The sequence below is a fragment of the Amblyomma mixtum genome, chromosome 8 (genome assembly GCF_055824585.1).
Source record: "Amblyomma mixtum isolate Tamu chromosome 8, ASM5582458v1, whole genome shotgun sequence".
NCBI lineage: Eukaryota > Metazoa > Arthropoda > Arachnida > Ixodida > Ixodidae > Amblyomma > Amblyomma mixtum.
Window position 1 is genome coordinate 2,955,171 of NC_143019.1, and position 15,122 is coordinate 2,970,292.

Below are 15,122 nucleotides of genomic sequence, written 5' to 3' on the forward strand. Positions count from 1 at the left end.
GACGTTGTTCGGCTTCGTTGGAACAGTAAAAATAGTGCATACAGGGGAGCTAGAGGGTGCGCCATTTTTCAAAACCACGCTAAACAACCTTTTTCTTCCTGTGTACTTTTATTTCTCTGCGGACAGTTCGAAAGGTTTTGTATAGGTGTCTTTGGAATGCAGAGATGCCTTGTTCCATGGGTGAATCCACAGGCCAGCGGCTTTGGCCGTCATATCCAGCATAAAAGCAGCCAAAACATCTATACTGCCCTGGTTTTGCGCTCTCATGAAATAAATACCGAGGCCCAAAACTGGAGATGTATTGGCACAGGCCGGCCCCATAAAGGACCAGAGTAAAGGAGTAAAATCATCTATTTCTAATATTGGGCTATTTATCTGTGCTGCTTGGGATAGCGCTGTGGAAATGGTCAGCGCCAACATAAAAAAAAAAACTACAGCCGGTAGACATAGGAAACAGTGTTAGTATAAAACAATGCAATCGTGACCATATATTCCAAGAAGCATGCTAAGCCATGTAGACCCAATAATGTAACCAGAAAAGTTGTTAATGGACTAATAAAAACATGACGACGAACGTTGCGAACAAGCGAGCACCGGGGCAGCTGTTATACATATTTCAGAAAAGCATTTCAGGAGCGGTGAAAGCATAAACGATGGGTACACAGTTCGTCAATGAAGGTGCAGACGAGACGAGCTGAATCAGTAAACAACCACGAATAAAATGCGAAAAAAAATGGCATACTAGTGAGTATGTTCAAATCAGGTGAAAGGGTGCTGGCGCTCGTTAATTAATAGAAGCGAGTAGAAATCGTGTTAGGATGATAGTAATATCGCGCTAGGCGTTTCTCAACAAGGAAGATTCCTTTGATTCCAGATTTCTTTGAAACCGGTCATTAAGTATTTGCATCAAGGGTACTTTAAAAGTTTTGATTATGATTTCAATATATCTACACTACATACCAGTCATGCAGCTGGAATTCAGTTCAGGAACACTTGCTGCTTTGTGTGAGATGAAGGAGCCGAATTCCGCATCGGAGACATTTATCTTCCTGTTCGTAACGATCTTGAAAGAGGTTAACTTCAAGTCTTAATTCTCACATCTAACGCGTTTTTGAATCATCCCGTTAAAGCACACATAGACCTACAGTGAAGGGTATCTATCATGAAGTGAAACGATCTGGAAGTCTTTCACAGTCCATTTTCCTACTGAAGTCCAATTGAATCTCAACGACTGCTATAATGTGCGTTAAGTGTTACAAATAAAAAAAGTTCCATAACGCGTGCACATGCAGGTGGATTCAATACGAATGGGAACACCGAGTTTACGTTCAAGAATATAATTTAATAATTACGCGTAAATCTTCATTTAAATCGAATCCTCGACTATGACAGACCTTGGGAAAGTGTAATGGGAATCCTCCGACCAGGGAAAAAGTGCCTGAAACTATACTTTCTGTTATTATTTTTCGGGAGTAATGCTTTACTGCTGCCGCCTGATAAGGTGTTCCCCTTCCTATTACCCACAGCTGCACATAGAAAGACAAGGCAGGCGACCGGTCACCGACGCGGTGACGCCGTGACTGGCGTCTTGTCAGTGGCGAACATGTGGCACGGTTCCTTGAACACCATGCGGCTATCGGGCGCACATTTGAATGCCTCCGCGAAGTCGGCACTCCAGCGCAGAGTGCCGTTGCAGTTCACGGGCACCTTGGTTCCCGTGCATTGCAGATAGCAGGAGGACACGTAGAAGAGCTGCCGCGGCGACAGGTTCTCCAGTCCCGGCAGGGGAAGTTCCTCCTCTTGGAACAGGAAGTACGTGTTACCCCCAGAGCTATTCGTGTGCTTCCTCGCATTCGCAGCGTAGAGGGCGCCAGCGGCTTCGATGGCGCTGGCGCCCTGCACGTCCGCGAGGGGCGGAGTCCACCCGGCGGAGATGGTGCAGCAGCGCTGGAAGGCGGCCGCCACCTTGGGCTTGAAGCTCCAGTAGAGTTTAGAGGTGATGCGAGCCATGGACGTGGCGAAGGTGCCGTACCTGTTGGCGCGCCAACGAATGTCGGTGGGGGAGAAATTAGAGAGTGGTCTTAAGCGGGGCTCGTTCAGCCTGTTCAACTTGTTTTTACGGCTGCAGATTACACTGCTGGTTAACATACAGGCCTGTTTAATTCGTCGTAGGTGAAGGAAAATCAAAGCTGACATGTAACGATAGATGGTCGAGTTACATTGAGGAAGAGGGTCCTTGTACTGAAAAGATAGCTTTTAGAAGGTTGAGAAAGTAAAAAAAGAAAAACAGGGGTCGCCACCAGCAGCAGTTTTCGCAAGTTCATTGACGTCAAGAAAGCTTTTACACGAGCATCTCTGAGGGCGGTATAGACCACCATTAAAGGGACACTGAGGAGAAATTGAAGTTGGCTTGTATCGACAGAATACCAGCTCCTGATTACAAAAGCGCCACTCATACTGACAACAAAGCTCTTGTAACGTAGAAAAGAGCAAGAACCAAAATACAGGTATCGCCGCCACAGGCCAAACTCGCAAGTACAAGCGTCATTACGTCATATAACAAAACAGTGTTGCTGGAACCAATGGTTCTAGCAACGCTAGGACACGAGAAGCACAAATCACTGAGGCGCAGCCAATGCATGCGCAAATCTCCTTGACGTCGCCAGATGGCGCCACGTGCCGGGCAGCTACGCGCTCGCCTGAAGCATCGGGACCAATCAGCGCCTGCTCGCCGGCGTTAGGCGGGCTCCCGGTATTCCGCTAGCGGTGTCAAGGTACACGGTATGCTAAAGGTGTCTATTTGCGAGAACTTCGTTGACGACTTCGAGAACGAGATCCATCGTAACGCTCGCAAAACGCCGGTGCAAACGTAAGCGAAGCGACTGTAGCGACGGCCGCAATAGCCGATAGATGCCTTCAACGTGCGGCCGGCGGTAGCTTTCTTTTCGGCTGCTGCTAGGCCGCACTGCTGGCAGCCAGAAATCACGGAGTCTGCATAACGTCATGTTTCACGTCACTTAGTCCTCTGTCGTCATAGCCGAATCCCAAGTTTGAATCACAGCGGCGGGAAAAACCTTTTCAACTTCTAATCCAAATTTCTTAGAAATAAATGCATTTTTCGCTGCCGGCCAAGTGGCAACAAAGCCATGACATGCCGAACTATCGGATTTTGCTATAAAAAATATATTAATAGTGCTCTCCTCAGTGTCCCTTTAAATTCATAGCGGTGGTCACGGAGTCCCTTTCAGATCTTGTTGTCACAGGTTCGAAATCTTGCTGCGCGAAAACTTTTAAACTGATGTTTCGCCGCAGTAATGCGTATTTTGATTTTAAACTGATGTTTCGCCGCAGTAATGCGTATTTTGCTTCCGGACAAGCACAAGCGTAGCTAAGAGGAGCCATTACCTTTTACAAAAATTAGGTGATGTCCTCAGTATCCTTTACAGTTATTTCCAACTACAGCCGCGTAAGTGGCTGTACCTTTGCATGTACAGAGTCTTAGTTATCCCCTGCGTTCCTGGTCGACTATCGCAATGTTTGTTGTTCTACGGTAGCAATACCACATTTCAGAACCTGTGGACGCTTGAAGGAACTGACAACATTTAGATAAGGTGACGTTGCGAGTGCCTCAGACGAAGTGAGCGCTCACTTCAAGTAGGCCGGGACGTCCGGGAGGTAGTAGGGAAAGGTGATGCCCGGCGGCAGTATGACCGTGTCGCGCCCCCGCAGGAAGGGGTATAGCCTGCTGCTCTCGAGTTCTTTGCCCAGCAGCCAGGACAGCTGCTCTCCGATGGTGGCGTACGCCAGGTTCACGACGCGCCAGTTGTGCACCATGTCCGTGTCGATGTCCCCGATGTCCTCCACCGCCTGCGTGGCCCCGTCGGGGGGCGTGTTTTTTTTTCAGCGCAAGCCCAGCCAGGCCACTGCTCATTGGCTCGCTCTACTGTTCACGTCACTTCCGCTTTAATTAGTACGCAAGCACTAAAAGTAAATGGCTGTTCTAAAGAAGTATCTATACAAACATTTCATATGCATACAAAATATAATGAATCTTTGAGAAACTAAATTTCAAAGTTTAGTTTGGTCACGTGACTTGTGGTGGCGGGCGGCATGCAGACGACGCCCAAGAGTGTGATCACGTGACATGACGTCACTTTTGTCAACAGTCAAAATGGCCGCTTGAAAGGTCGTTGCGGCTGGTCGCGGCAGTCACGGTGTCTTCGGGCAGTTGTAAGCAAGTGATTCCAAGACCAGTGCAAGCCGCCTAGTTGGATCCAGGATACTTGCCTCTGAATGGTTAAAGTGCGCCGATTCCAAGGTGCTATGTAAGCCGCGCGGTTGGATGCTAGATATGCGTATTGCATTGGTTTTCGAACCGACGTAGGACCTATGCGGTGGCGATGTCACGAAGCGTTTGCGGCCGTGTTGCAAGCGTTTCTAATTCCTGTGAGGATCACCACGGGCAGCGACGATCAACAGCTGCTCACCTTAGAGAAAGGAGGCTGCTCATGGTGAATTTCCTGTGCGTGCATAAGCTACACAGCACAGTGACAGTGTCCGAGAAGTGAAAGTGGTTGCGGTCGGAGCAAGTGCTTCTCCGCCGAGGCAGAGAAGTGCGCACGTGCGAAGGCTCACTACGCACGCAGTGTGTTCCGAATGCTGAAATGAACTTGGCGTTGAGCAGCTAATCGTACTGGTTGCAGTGATTGCGACCGAAGCGAGCGTTGTTAACGACGTTGTTTCTGTTACGTATCTATCACCGATTTTGATCGCGCTTCCTGTGGATACTGTGCTTCGAAACTGCTGTGTGCGACGTGAGCGATCTTGGCTGCGCAGCCGTCGAACTGTTTTCTTCCGCGACAACCACAGCGTCGCCATTCTTCGGCGTGTTGCTGCTTCATACAGTACATTGTGTGATTACGGATGCTCGGGTTACGACGTGCGAAAACATCGGTGTGTAGTGCAGTGGTCTCTTGTGGAGCGTCGTTTTTTTTTATTTCCTGCCTGCTATGTGGACCTATGTCTGCAAAAATATTTGCGTTTAGAATTGGCGACATCACAAACTTCTCTGCATGATGGTGGGCTGAGCCAGAGTAGTAGTTCTCGGTTTAGGTTGTGCCAACATGGTGCACTCCGTTTAAAAAGTGCTATAGCATTGTGGGCTGCGGAAAGATTATAATGTAAGCTTGCGACTCTGTTCTTTATTGTTAAGCAGCTTAATTTATTTTGTGCATTGAGTAATCTGAGCCATGATGTGAGTCGCCGAGCACTGACAATGCTTTTGACACCAGAAAAAGAAGTGCTTTGGCATCCAGAAAGTGTGTGAGCAGGAGGAGTTGCTGGGCCTGGCAGTTCATGGGTTAACACAAAACTCTCTGCACACAGTGCGACAAGCAGTATGATGGCAATTACAGTGTGTAACAAAAGCATATGATTCAGGCTGTGCTTGACTTATCTACTCAAATTCAAGAAGTCTTAACAGTCTTTGCACTCTGCACAATTATGCGACAAAGGGCTGTATTCATTTTCACTCTGTCCACTGTGTTATGAGCGAGTTTCCATGTTATCGAGGTGTGAGTGCATTGAAAAAGTTTTACCCCCAGAAATACTGTCCATAATTTGAATCCATAATAATGGGGTCTGTATTAACGAGGCATGACCTTATAAATGAAATTATAGTTATTTTTAGTCCTGATGATGACACAAGTTTTTCAGCTGTGTTATTTGCCTAGACGACTTATGAAGTAAATTTGCCATTGCAAATTATGAAAGCTGATTAAAAGAATGTTGTATGGCACAGCAGTTTGGTGGTTGTAGAATAACAGTTAGCTTTACCTGACACCACTTTGAAACAGCGGATAGGAGAACAAGGCCTGTGGAGCTAGTGAAACTGCAAGGAACAAAGACAACAGGAAAGAACACCACCACCGCCGCACCCAGTAGAAATTCTTGTTCTGTCATTCTCGCCCTTAGTAGCTCGTCGACATGCTGTCTTTCCAGCAGTTCACCCGACAGCACACTTAAGCCCTGTGAAACCTGGAGAATGCAACAGCAGGACAGGACACAGTGTGTACAGCCACCCTGATTTTTAATAATATAGCGCGAGCGTCGACCGAACTGCTGGTCAGCGCCTTATAACGGCGATAAGCGTGCAACAAGACGAGAGTTCGCGCACGCGCACGAAGTCAGAGCGTCGTCTGCTACGCTGTTCCGAGAACGAGGACACACGCCCTGCCACAATATCAGTTCGCAATAAGATCCCGCCAAGTCGTAGAGCGCATGCGCATGATTAATATGTGAGACTGCATGAGACGTGATTTCTTTCTCTCTATCGTTTTTTTTTTTTGCCTATTACGGGAGGCCAGCCTGGTGATGCAAAGTAGGGATAAGAAAAAATAAAATGAAAGAAATATAGCAGCACATTGAAACCATTGCCTGGATCGCGATAAACGGGGGTCCAACCAGCTCTTTAATCAGCCTTGCAGTGTCTCGACGGTATAAAAAGGCATCGGTTGGAAGCCCGTTTACCGCGATCCAGGCAATTGTTTCAGTGTGCTGCTATATTTCTTTCATTTTATTTTTTCTTATCCCAACTTTGCATGGCCAGACTGGCCTCCCGTAACAAGCAAAAAAAAAAGAGAGAGAAAGAAATCACGTCTCATGCAGTCTCACATATTAATCATGCGCATGCGCTCTACGACTTGGCGGGATCTTGCGAACTGATATTGTGGCAGGGCGTGTGTCCTCGTGCTCGGAACAGCGTAGCAGACGACGCTCTGCCTTCGTGCGCGTGCGCGAACTCTCGCCTTGTTGCACGCTTATCGCCGTTATAAGGCGCTGACCAGCAGTTCGGTCGACGCTCGCGCTATATTATTAAAAATCAGGGTGGCTGTACATATATCTTCTGCATGTCTCATCATAGCTTGGCCCCTGTATGTGTCTTGCCAGTCATCATTCAGCACCTATGACCCTATTTGTGCCGTTGGCATGTGCACCCAATTGTAAACATATTTTATACTCTTGTGGTGCTATAATGTTTTGGCCGATTAAGTTGTTTCATCCAAATTGGCAAGGCTTTAGAAAGCGTTCCTGCGATAGCCAACTTGGTCTCATTCTCCCTGAACGGCAACATCCCCCTTAACGCTTTTTTTCTGGGCTTTGAAAGAGCGTGTGATAAAATCCCTCATTTATATAAATAAGGTGTATTTTCTCATGCTATAACTTGGATCCAATTGCTCTAAACTGATTCCAAGCTTTAACAGCCAGCCGTCGACAGAATTCCCATACTAATTCTTACGCGTCCTGCTTTTTTCCTGCAATCTCGGGCGTCCCCAAGGCATTGCCCTTGGGCCCGAGGTTTTATTAAATACAATATGACCTTCCTTTCAGTGTTTCCTAACATGCCTTCATTGACAACAATGGAGTCTGCCCTCTGCAATCAATAACAGTATTTCAATTCTCAGAACAATATTTCGGATGATCTCGACTAGCCTGTTTGCTAATGTTATTAAGAATGCACCAACGCTTTTTACTTTCAGGATAACTACATCTTGCCTACTTATAAGGCCTTACTGAGAAAGACATATTCACTGCATACTGAAAAAAAAAAAATTGGTTTTTGAGGAACGGAAATGACGTAGTAAATGTCACATATCTCAGTGGATACTCGAACTCGCTGACAATGTAACATGGTCTCACCTAACAATCCTTCCTTATACAACTACCCACAGCCCAGGATATTTACACCATAGCATGTCCTTAGTGTCACCGTCTTCCATGTTGCTTGCATTCAAATCTCCTGTGCAGCATCAGCAGAGTATTGTTATGCCACATGGCACAAATCTAATTTTTCTCAGATCCTGGGATGAATTCAGAACTGAGCTGCTTGTTTTATTCTCTCAGACTATTGTAGAAGCTCCAGCGTCACAGCACTAAAGATGAATCTTCTAATTTCTTTGTCTCATGCAGAAACTGGGGGTTTTTTTGCTCTTTACTGTCACATAACCAACTAATCTTTTCCTGCTCATGGTTCCTTCTACACTAGCTGCACAAGCACTGTCCCTCCCTTAGCTTATGCCATTGCATTTCAAGATTCAATTTTGTTTTTGCCACGAAAGGCTAGAATGGTCTTCCATCTCGCAAGGCTACGCTTACTAACCTATTGTCCTTCGAACTGGTCACTGTAGAAATCCATGCAGTTAATGACAATGTAAGTTCAATATTTTTGAGGGATCCCCCAGTGTGGGGAACGTTTGCAATAAGGAAGTAATTGTTCATTATCACCCACCCAACCGTAGCCATACGGCTACAAAAGAAAGCTACTCAGGTTCCACAGAAACTTTGTAGTTAGAGGAAAAGTTACCCTAGTCTAGGGTTCGAACCCGGGAATACTGCCTCACCGGGGCAGTTGCCCTACCAAGTGCGCGAACTGTATGGCTAGCATATGATGGGGTGAGCTCGAAATGGGAGCGGTGTTAGTCAAATATTTTAGGCGACTCCCTCAAAGTTGAAATGATTTCTAATAAGGTAGTCATTACTCATTGGCATCCACCCAAGCACGGCCATACGGCTACAAAAAGAGCTACAAAGCTTTTCTTTGCAGCTGCATGGCTGCGCTTGGATACTAATGAGTAATTATTCCCTTATTAGTACACTGCGAACTCATCAAGCTCCTACTTGCCTCATCATGTCAAAGTTCACCACTCAGGTATTGCTACTTAGGACCGTTGAGGTATAATAAATATCAAAATAAATTGATCTAATAAAGTGCCTACTGACTCGTTCACTTGGGCAAACCAATAAAATGCTCTATTATGCATAATGTGGTCATCGAGAACTTTCCTCTATTTCAAGCAATATCACGGCGTATAAATATGTCGTTTGCACAGCCGCTTTTAGAAATGCTATCCTTTACTATGATACATGTAATGCCCCTCTGCTAAAGTTTTAGCCAGAGGCTGGCAGTGTTCCAAATAAATAAATATACGCGCACAGTAGTTGCATTCAGGCTAACTTGCACACTGTGCACACGAATCCTCTATCGGGCCGAACACACTGAGTGGAACAAGCCAGGCTGCAGTACAAGCTGCTAACAACCGTCATAATTACAAAATCACATTTTTCAAATAGCAAGGTTATATATTTTAAATTATTAGTGAGCAATTCAAAATAGCACACAGCAGTGGTTTTGCATTTTTGGTAGAAAAAAAAAATACTGGCGAAGGGAAGGCGCAAAAAGGACGATCAGGAGAGAAGAGACAGGATGGGACGAGCGTTTCCCTAGCAGTGCACAGTTGTTGTCACTGTAATATGTAAACAGGCTTCCTCCCTGCTGACAGTCATTGCAAAAGAGATGCGTATAACAACGCTCGCTTCGGTCGCGATCACTGTAACCAGTACGATTAGCTGCACAACGCCAAGTTCATTTCAGCATTCGGAAAACACTGCGTGCGTAGTGAGCCTTCGCACGTGCGTATTTCTCTGCCTCGGCGGAGAAGCACTTGCTCCGACCGCAACCACTTTCACTTCTCGGACACTGTCACTGTGCTGTGTAGCTTATGCACGCACAGGAAATTCACCATGAGCAGCCTCCTTTCTCTAAGGTGAGCAGCTGTTGATCGTCGCTGTCCGTGGTGATCCTCACAGGAATTAGAAACGCTTGCAACACGGCCGCAAACGCTTCGTGACATCGCCACCGCATAGGTCCTACGTCGGTTCGAAAACCAATGCAATACGCATATCTAGCATCCAACCGCGCGGCTTACATAGCACCTTGGAATCGGCGCACTTTAACCATTCAGGGGCAAGTATCCTGGATCCAACTAGGCGGCTTGCACTGGTCTTGGAATCACTTGCTTACAACTGCCCGAAGACACCGCGACCAGCCGCGACGACCTTTAAAGCGGCCATTTTGACTGTTGACAAAAGTGACGTCATGTCACGTGATTGCAGTCTAGTCACGTGACCAAACTAAACGTTCAAATCTAGTTTCTCAAAGATTCATTATATTTTACATGCATATGAAACGTCTCCGTAGATAGTTCTTTAGAACAGCCATTTACTTTTAATGCTTGCGTACTAATCGGAGCGGAAGTGACGTGCACAGTTCAGCGAGCCAATGAGCAGTGGCCTGGCTGGGCTTGCGCTGAAAAATAAACACGCCGTCGGGGGCGACTCCCAGTGCTCTTTCTTAGCAGTTCGGAAGAGTCTGAAGAAGCCTAATTCATTTCGGCGTCTTCTTCCAGTTATTTATACTCAAGATGGTTGAGTTAAGAAGCGGGACGTAGTAACAAAAAATGAAAAAAACTTTGGCATCGTAGCCTCCGCGCTTCCCCAACTACCATTTCAGCAGCCCACCAATATTCATTGCAGTTCTACATTCAAGAGGAAGAAATGTGCTTGGCCAGGGCATGTAATGCGAAGGCAAGATAACCGCTGGTCCTTAAAAGGTTAACGGAGTGGATTACAAGAGAAAGCAAGCGTAGCAGGGGGCGGTAGATCGTTAGGTTGGCGGGTGATATTAAGCAGTTTGCGGGGTGATGATTATCACGACTGGGCATAAGAAGTGCGCGCGTGCGTTCTTACGCAATACCCATCGCGATATTACTTGTGCCTCGTTGCGGGCTCGTCGCTTGAAAACAGTATGGCACGCGCAATCCAGGGCTTTTGTATTCTGCCTGTGGCGTACAAAAACGAAGCTCAGAAATCATCGCTCACGAGACTTGTCGATGACAATAGGCCGCGGCCGATCGCTGCTGTTCTTCCTCGTGGACATTGGTTTGGTTTGGTTTATTACGGTTTAACGTCCAAAAGCGACTCAGGCTATTTGGGACGCCGTAGTGGAGGGTTCCGGAAATTTCGACCACCTTGGGTTCTTTAACGTGCACTGACATCGCACAGTACACGGGCCTCTAGCATTTCGCCTCCATCGAAATTCAGCCGCCGCGTCCGGGATCGAACCCGCGTCCTTCGGGCCAGCAGCCGAGCGCCGTAACCGCTACGCCACTGCGGCGGGGTTCGTGGACATTAGAATGGTAACGCAAGAGCTACCTGTGTCTTTCACCTGTGCAGGTGTTTCAAGGCATGCGTTTTCGACGGCTGAATATGATAAAACTGTGCCGTTTTATTCGAAACGTCTCTCCTTTTTTTAGTTTTTGCGTTGTCAGCAGGTTGTTAGCAGAGGTGTCACGCTTTTTGGTTGGTCGAAATGGTTATGACGTCAGAGTGCGCGGATTCCGAGTAGTGAGGTTACCCACTAATTACCCACGGATGCCTGACGCCCCCTTTTGGGGCATAAGACAACTAGTAAAATAGTTGTCGTCCGCTCCGACAGGGGGCGTAAGGCGTCCGGGGGTGACTACATTACATACCTTATTACTGCGAAGAGCCATGGATACAACCGAACTCATCGAAGCAGAGAGAGAGTCATATTAAAGAAGCAGTCAAAGTCGGCTGTCAAAGTGTGTAGTTGTAATATGTAGTAGTCAAAGTGTGTAGTGAAATAAGGCACTAGTACAGCACAAACAGTCTCGCAGTCAATGCCAAACAGTGCGCCAGGAAAGGCTCCCGCCTTGCAGAACTTTAGGGAGCTAAAGTGGCTTCTGAATTTTTTCTCCCTTACTCCGTGCGAGGGCGAAAAGCCACGAGTACACAAAATCTTCAGACTAAATTCGTCTACTGCTGAAGAAGGTCTCTGCCACTGATCTGCAATTAACCCTTTCTAGCGTCATATGTGATCCCTGCTGTTCTCAAAAACTTCCGAATTTCTTCTGGCCATCTGATTCTAAGCCTGCCAGGTACGTTTACCTTCTAATAGAATCTGCTCAGCTACTCTAAGGGACTACTGAATACCTTAGGAGAGCAGAAAGTTGGGCAAGTTGGTTGATATGCATACTGTAAAAATTGCGCAGAAAAAACGAGGACAAAGCAAAGACAAAATAAGGACGAGCGCTCGTCCTTGTCTTGTCTTTGCTTTGTCCTCGTTTTTTCTGCGCAATTTTTTCAGTATACTGAATACCTGCGCTCCGCACCGCTTGGGCGCCCCATTTCAATTTGCTCTTCTTGATTTCAGGTTGGATATGCACATGGTGTCCTCTAATCCATTCCTCCCTCTTCACGTATATCGACGTTACTCCCATTGTAATGGGAACGACCGGCAGCCGTTCACGCGGTGCGACGAAGAGGTGAACGAAGTGCTGTGCTGGTTCCTGATTGACTCCTGGGTGTGTGCCTGCCGTGACGCGTCTTCGATCAACGGCCTCCGACCTGAGCTTCGAAGACGCATCTGAACACTTGATGGAGGTGCTTCAATCCCCGTCCCGGTGCTCAACCTGGAACTTAGGAGCGGAACGTTACTCGCACCGCCAACAATGCCAAACGCTCCGACCGAGTCATCGCCGGCCATCCCTCCCACCGTCCTTTGTTTCGGAGTGCAACGCCAGCGCGACCCTTCCTCATTTAGCGATACGGACGACCAGGACGTCGACGACTGGCTGGCCCCATACGAGCGCGTCAGCACTTACAATCGGTGGGATGATTCCGTCAAGTTGAGCAACGTCCTGTTCTATCTCACAGACGTTGCCAACTTATGGTTTCTTAACCATGAAGCCGACCTTCCTACCTGGCCATCATTCAAGACAAGCTTCGCCGACGTTTTCGGCCGCCCCGCCGTGCGAAAACTCCGCGCCGAGCAACGTCTCCGTGATCGAGCCCAGATACCGGCCTAAACATTCACCAGCTGTATTGAAGACGTCGTCGATTTATGTAAGCGCGTCAACCCTTCGATGTCCGAGACTGACAAAGTTAACAACATTCTTAAAGGGATAGCCGATGACGCTTTTCAAATGCTCCTGGCGAAGAATCTCACCTCCGTCAGTGCCGTCATCGAGCTGTGCCAAAGCTTTGACGAGTTGCGGAAGCAACGCGCTTCTACGCGGCAGTCTGGTGCGCCTACCGAGAGTTTTGCTGGCGTGGCCCTTGGTACCTCGTCTTCGGACCAATCCCTGTTCATGGAGCGCATCAAAGATTTTATACGCGAGGAAGTCGCCCACCAGCTTTCTTTTCTCCACCACGTTCCAGACCTTGTCTGCCCTACTGCCGACCTAGCGCCCTCCCTCGCGGTGACTATCCGCCGTGTTTTTCAGGAGCAGGTAGCTGCAGTCCTGCCGTCCAGCCCCCCGCCTCCTCCTGTCGCAGCACCACTCACCTATGCTGAAGCCGTCACTCGGACACCGCGCTCGCTTGCCTCTCCCACGTACCGCAGCAGCCCTGCCTATTATGCTCCACCCCCGTTCATGCCACTTCCGCCACCCTCGTTTCCTCGCACACGACGACACCCTACGAACCCTTGGCGCACCGCCGATAATCGGCTCATCTGCTACGCTTGTGGGCTTCCAGGGCACGTCGCACGTCTCTGCCGTCAGCGCTTGCCTCGCTCTGCGGATGCTGTGCACCCGTACGGATACGATCACGAGCCGCCCTTGCCCAATGGCTCTTCTGGCTCGTCTATGCCTCGCCCCCCGTATTCGACTAGCCGCTCGCCTTCCCCTCGCCGCCGTTAAATTTCCCCAATGCTTCAGCGACCGGAACCCCTCCGAGAGGAAAACTAAATGCCGCAGTTCCGGAGGCAAGAACTGCGTCTTTTGCGAACTCGCCAAGTCCTCCGTTTCCTCCCGCTAAAGTGATTCAGGCGTTTGTCGAAGGTGTCCCTGTTCTCGCGCTCGTTGACACGGGCGCTGCCGTGTCTGTGATTAGTGACTCTCTTCGCCGCAAAATTCGCAAGGTGACGACGCCCCTGTCTGACTTTTCGCTCCGTACGGCCAGCTCGCAGCGCATCCACCCCATCGCAGCCTGCACGGCACGAGTTTCTATCAACGACGTAGCATATCTCATCGAGTTTGTTGTGCTGAGTGCGTGCTCTCAAGATGTCATCCTAGGATGCGACTTTCTGTCAACCCACCATGCAGTGATTGATTGTGCTCGTGCTGAACTCGCGCTATCTTCCGTGTGTAACTTTTCCTTGTGCGACCAGTCTGTGCCCTCCGCTAAACTTCTCGTAGCTGCAGACACCGCCATACCTCCCTTCTCTTCGCCCCCGTCCCGCTCCTACCTGACTCCGCCTTCACCAGCCCTGTTCTCTTCACACCCACCACAGCTACCACCCGCCGTAGCCGCTTTCAGATCCCTTTCGCCGTTCTAACGATTTCCGATGGTCGCTATGCCATTTACGTCTCCAACCCTTTTGCTTGCCCGTCCTCTCTCCTTCGCGGCGAATGCCTCGGTCGTATCGAAGAACCGGACCCTGATCTTGTCTACGAGTTCTCCGATCGCCGTGCCTGTCCCGAGGTTGCTCCTCTGGACATTTGTGCGACCACGCCCGATCCGCTTCCCGTCGACGTCTTTCATCGCGCCATCGCTGCCGACTTTCCGCCCGCTCAACGTGACCAGCTACTGACACCTCTCCAGCGCTTCAGCACGTCTTTTGACCTTTCCCAACCTTCTTTGGGCCGTGCGTTTGCCGTCTCTCGCGAAATTGACACAGGTACGCACGCCCCCTTGTGCCAGCGACTGTACCGCGTCTCGCCCACAGAGCGCCGCGTCATCCGTAACAATGTGGACGATATGCTACAGCGCGGCATCATGCAGCCCTTTCACAGCCCTTGGGCCTCTCCTGTTGTCCTGGTGACGAAAAAAGATGGCTTCATCCGGTTCTGCGTGGACTGCCGTTCTCAACCAGATTACTCGCAAGGATGTTTATCCTGTACCCCGAATCGACGATGCACTGGATTGCTTGCAGGGAACGGAGTATTTTTCGTCTTTAGACTTACGTTCTGGCTACTGGCAAGTCCCGATGGCTGCCGCTGACCGGCCGAAAACCGCCTTCGCACCCCAGACTGCCTGTATGAATTCAATGTCGTGCCATTCGGCCTATGCAATGCTCCAGCCACATTCGAGAAAATGATGGATAATATTCACCGCGGGCTCAAATGGGAAACGTGTCCGTTCTATCTGGATGACATTGTCATTTTTTCTAAACATTTTTCTTCTCATTTACTGCGCCTCCAGCGTGTTCTCACGTGCCTTACTGCAGTCAGGCTACAACTAAACATGAAGAAAGGTTACTT

General features: G+C 48.7%; 1 protein-coding gene across 1 annotated transcript in view; it reads right to left on the reverse strand.

Annotated features, from left to right (window-relative positions):
• Positions 1-404: 404 nt before the first annotated feature.
• LOC149331159 (endothelin-converting enzyme 2-like) overlaps positions 405-15,122 on the reverse strand; it is a 28,059-nt gene continuing 13,341 nt past the window's right edge. Inside the window, exons 7-8 of the mRNA XM_089555890.1 lie at positions 3,650-3,867; positions 405-2,032 (exon numbers count right to left, since the gene is read on the reverse strand). Coding sequence (XP_089412016.1) covers positions 1,558-2,032; positions 3,650-3,867 — 693 coding nt within the window. The 3' untranslated portion in view covers positions 405-1,557. The remainder of the gene's footprint in view (positions 2,033-3,649; positions 3,868-15,122) is intronic.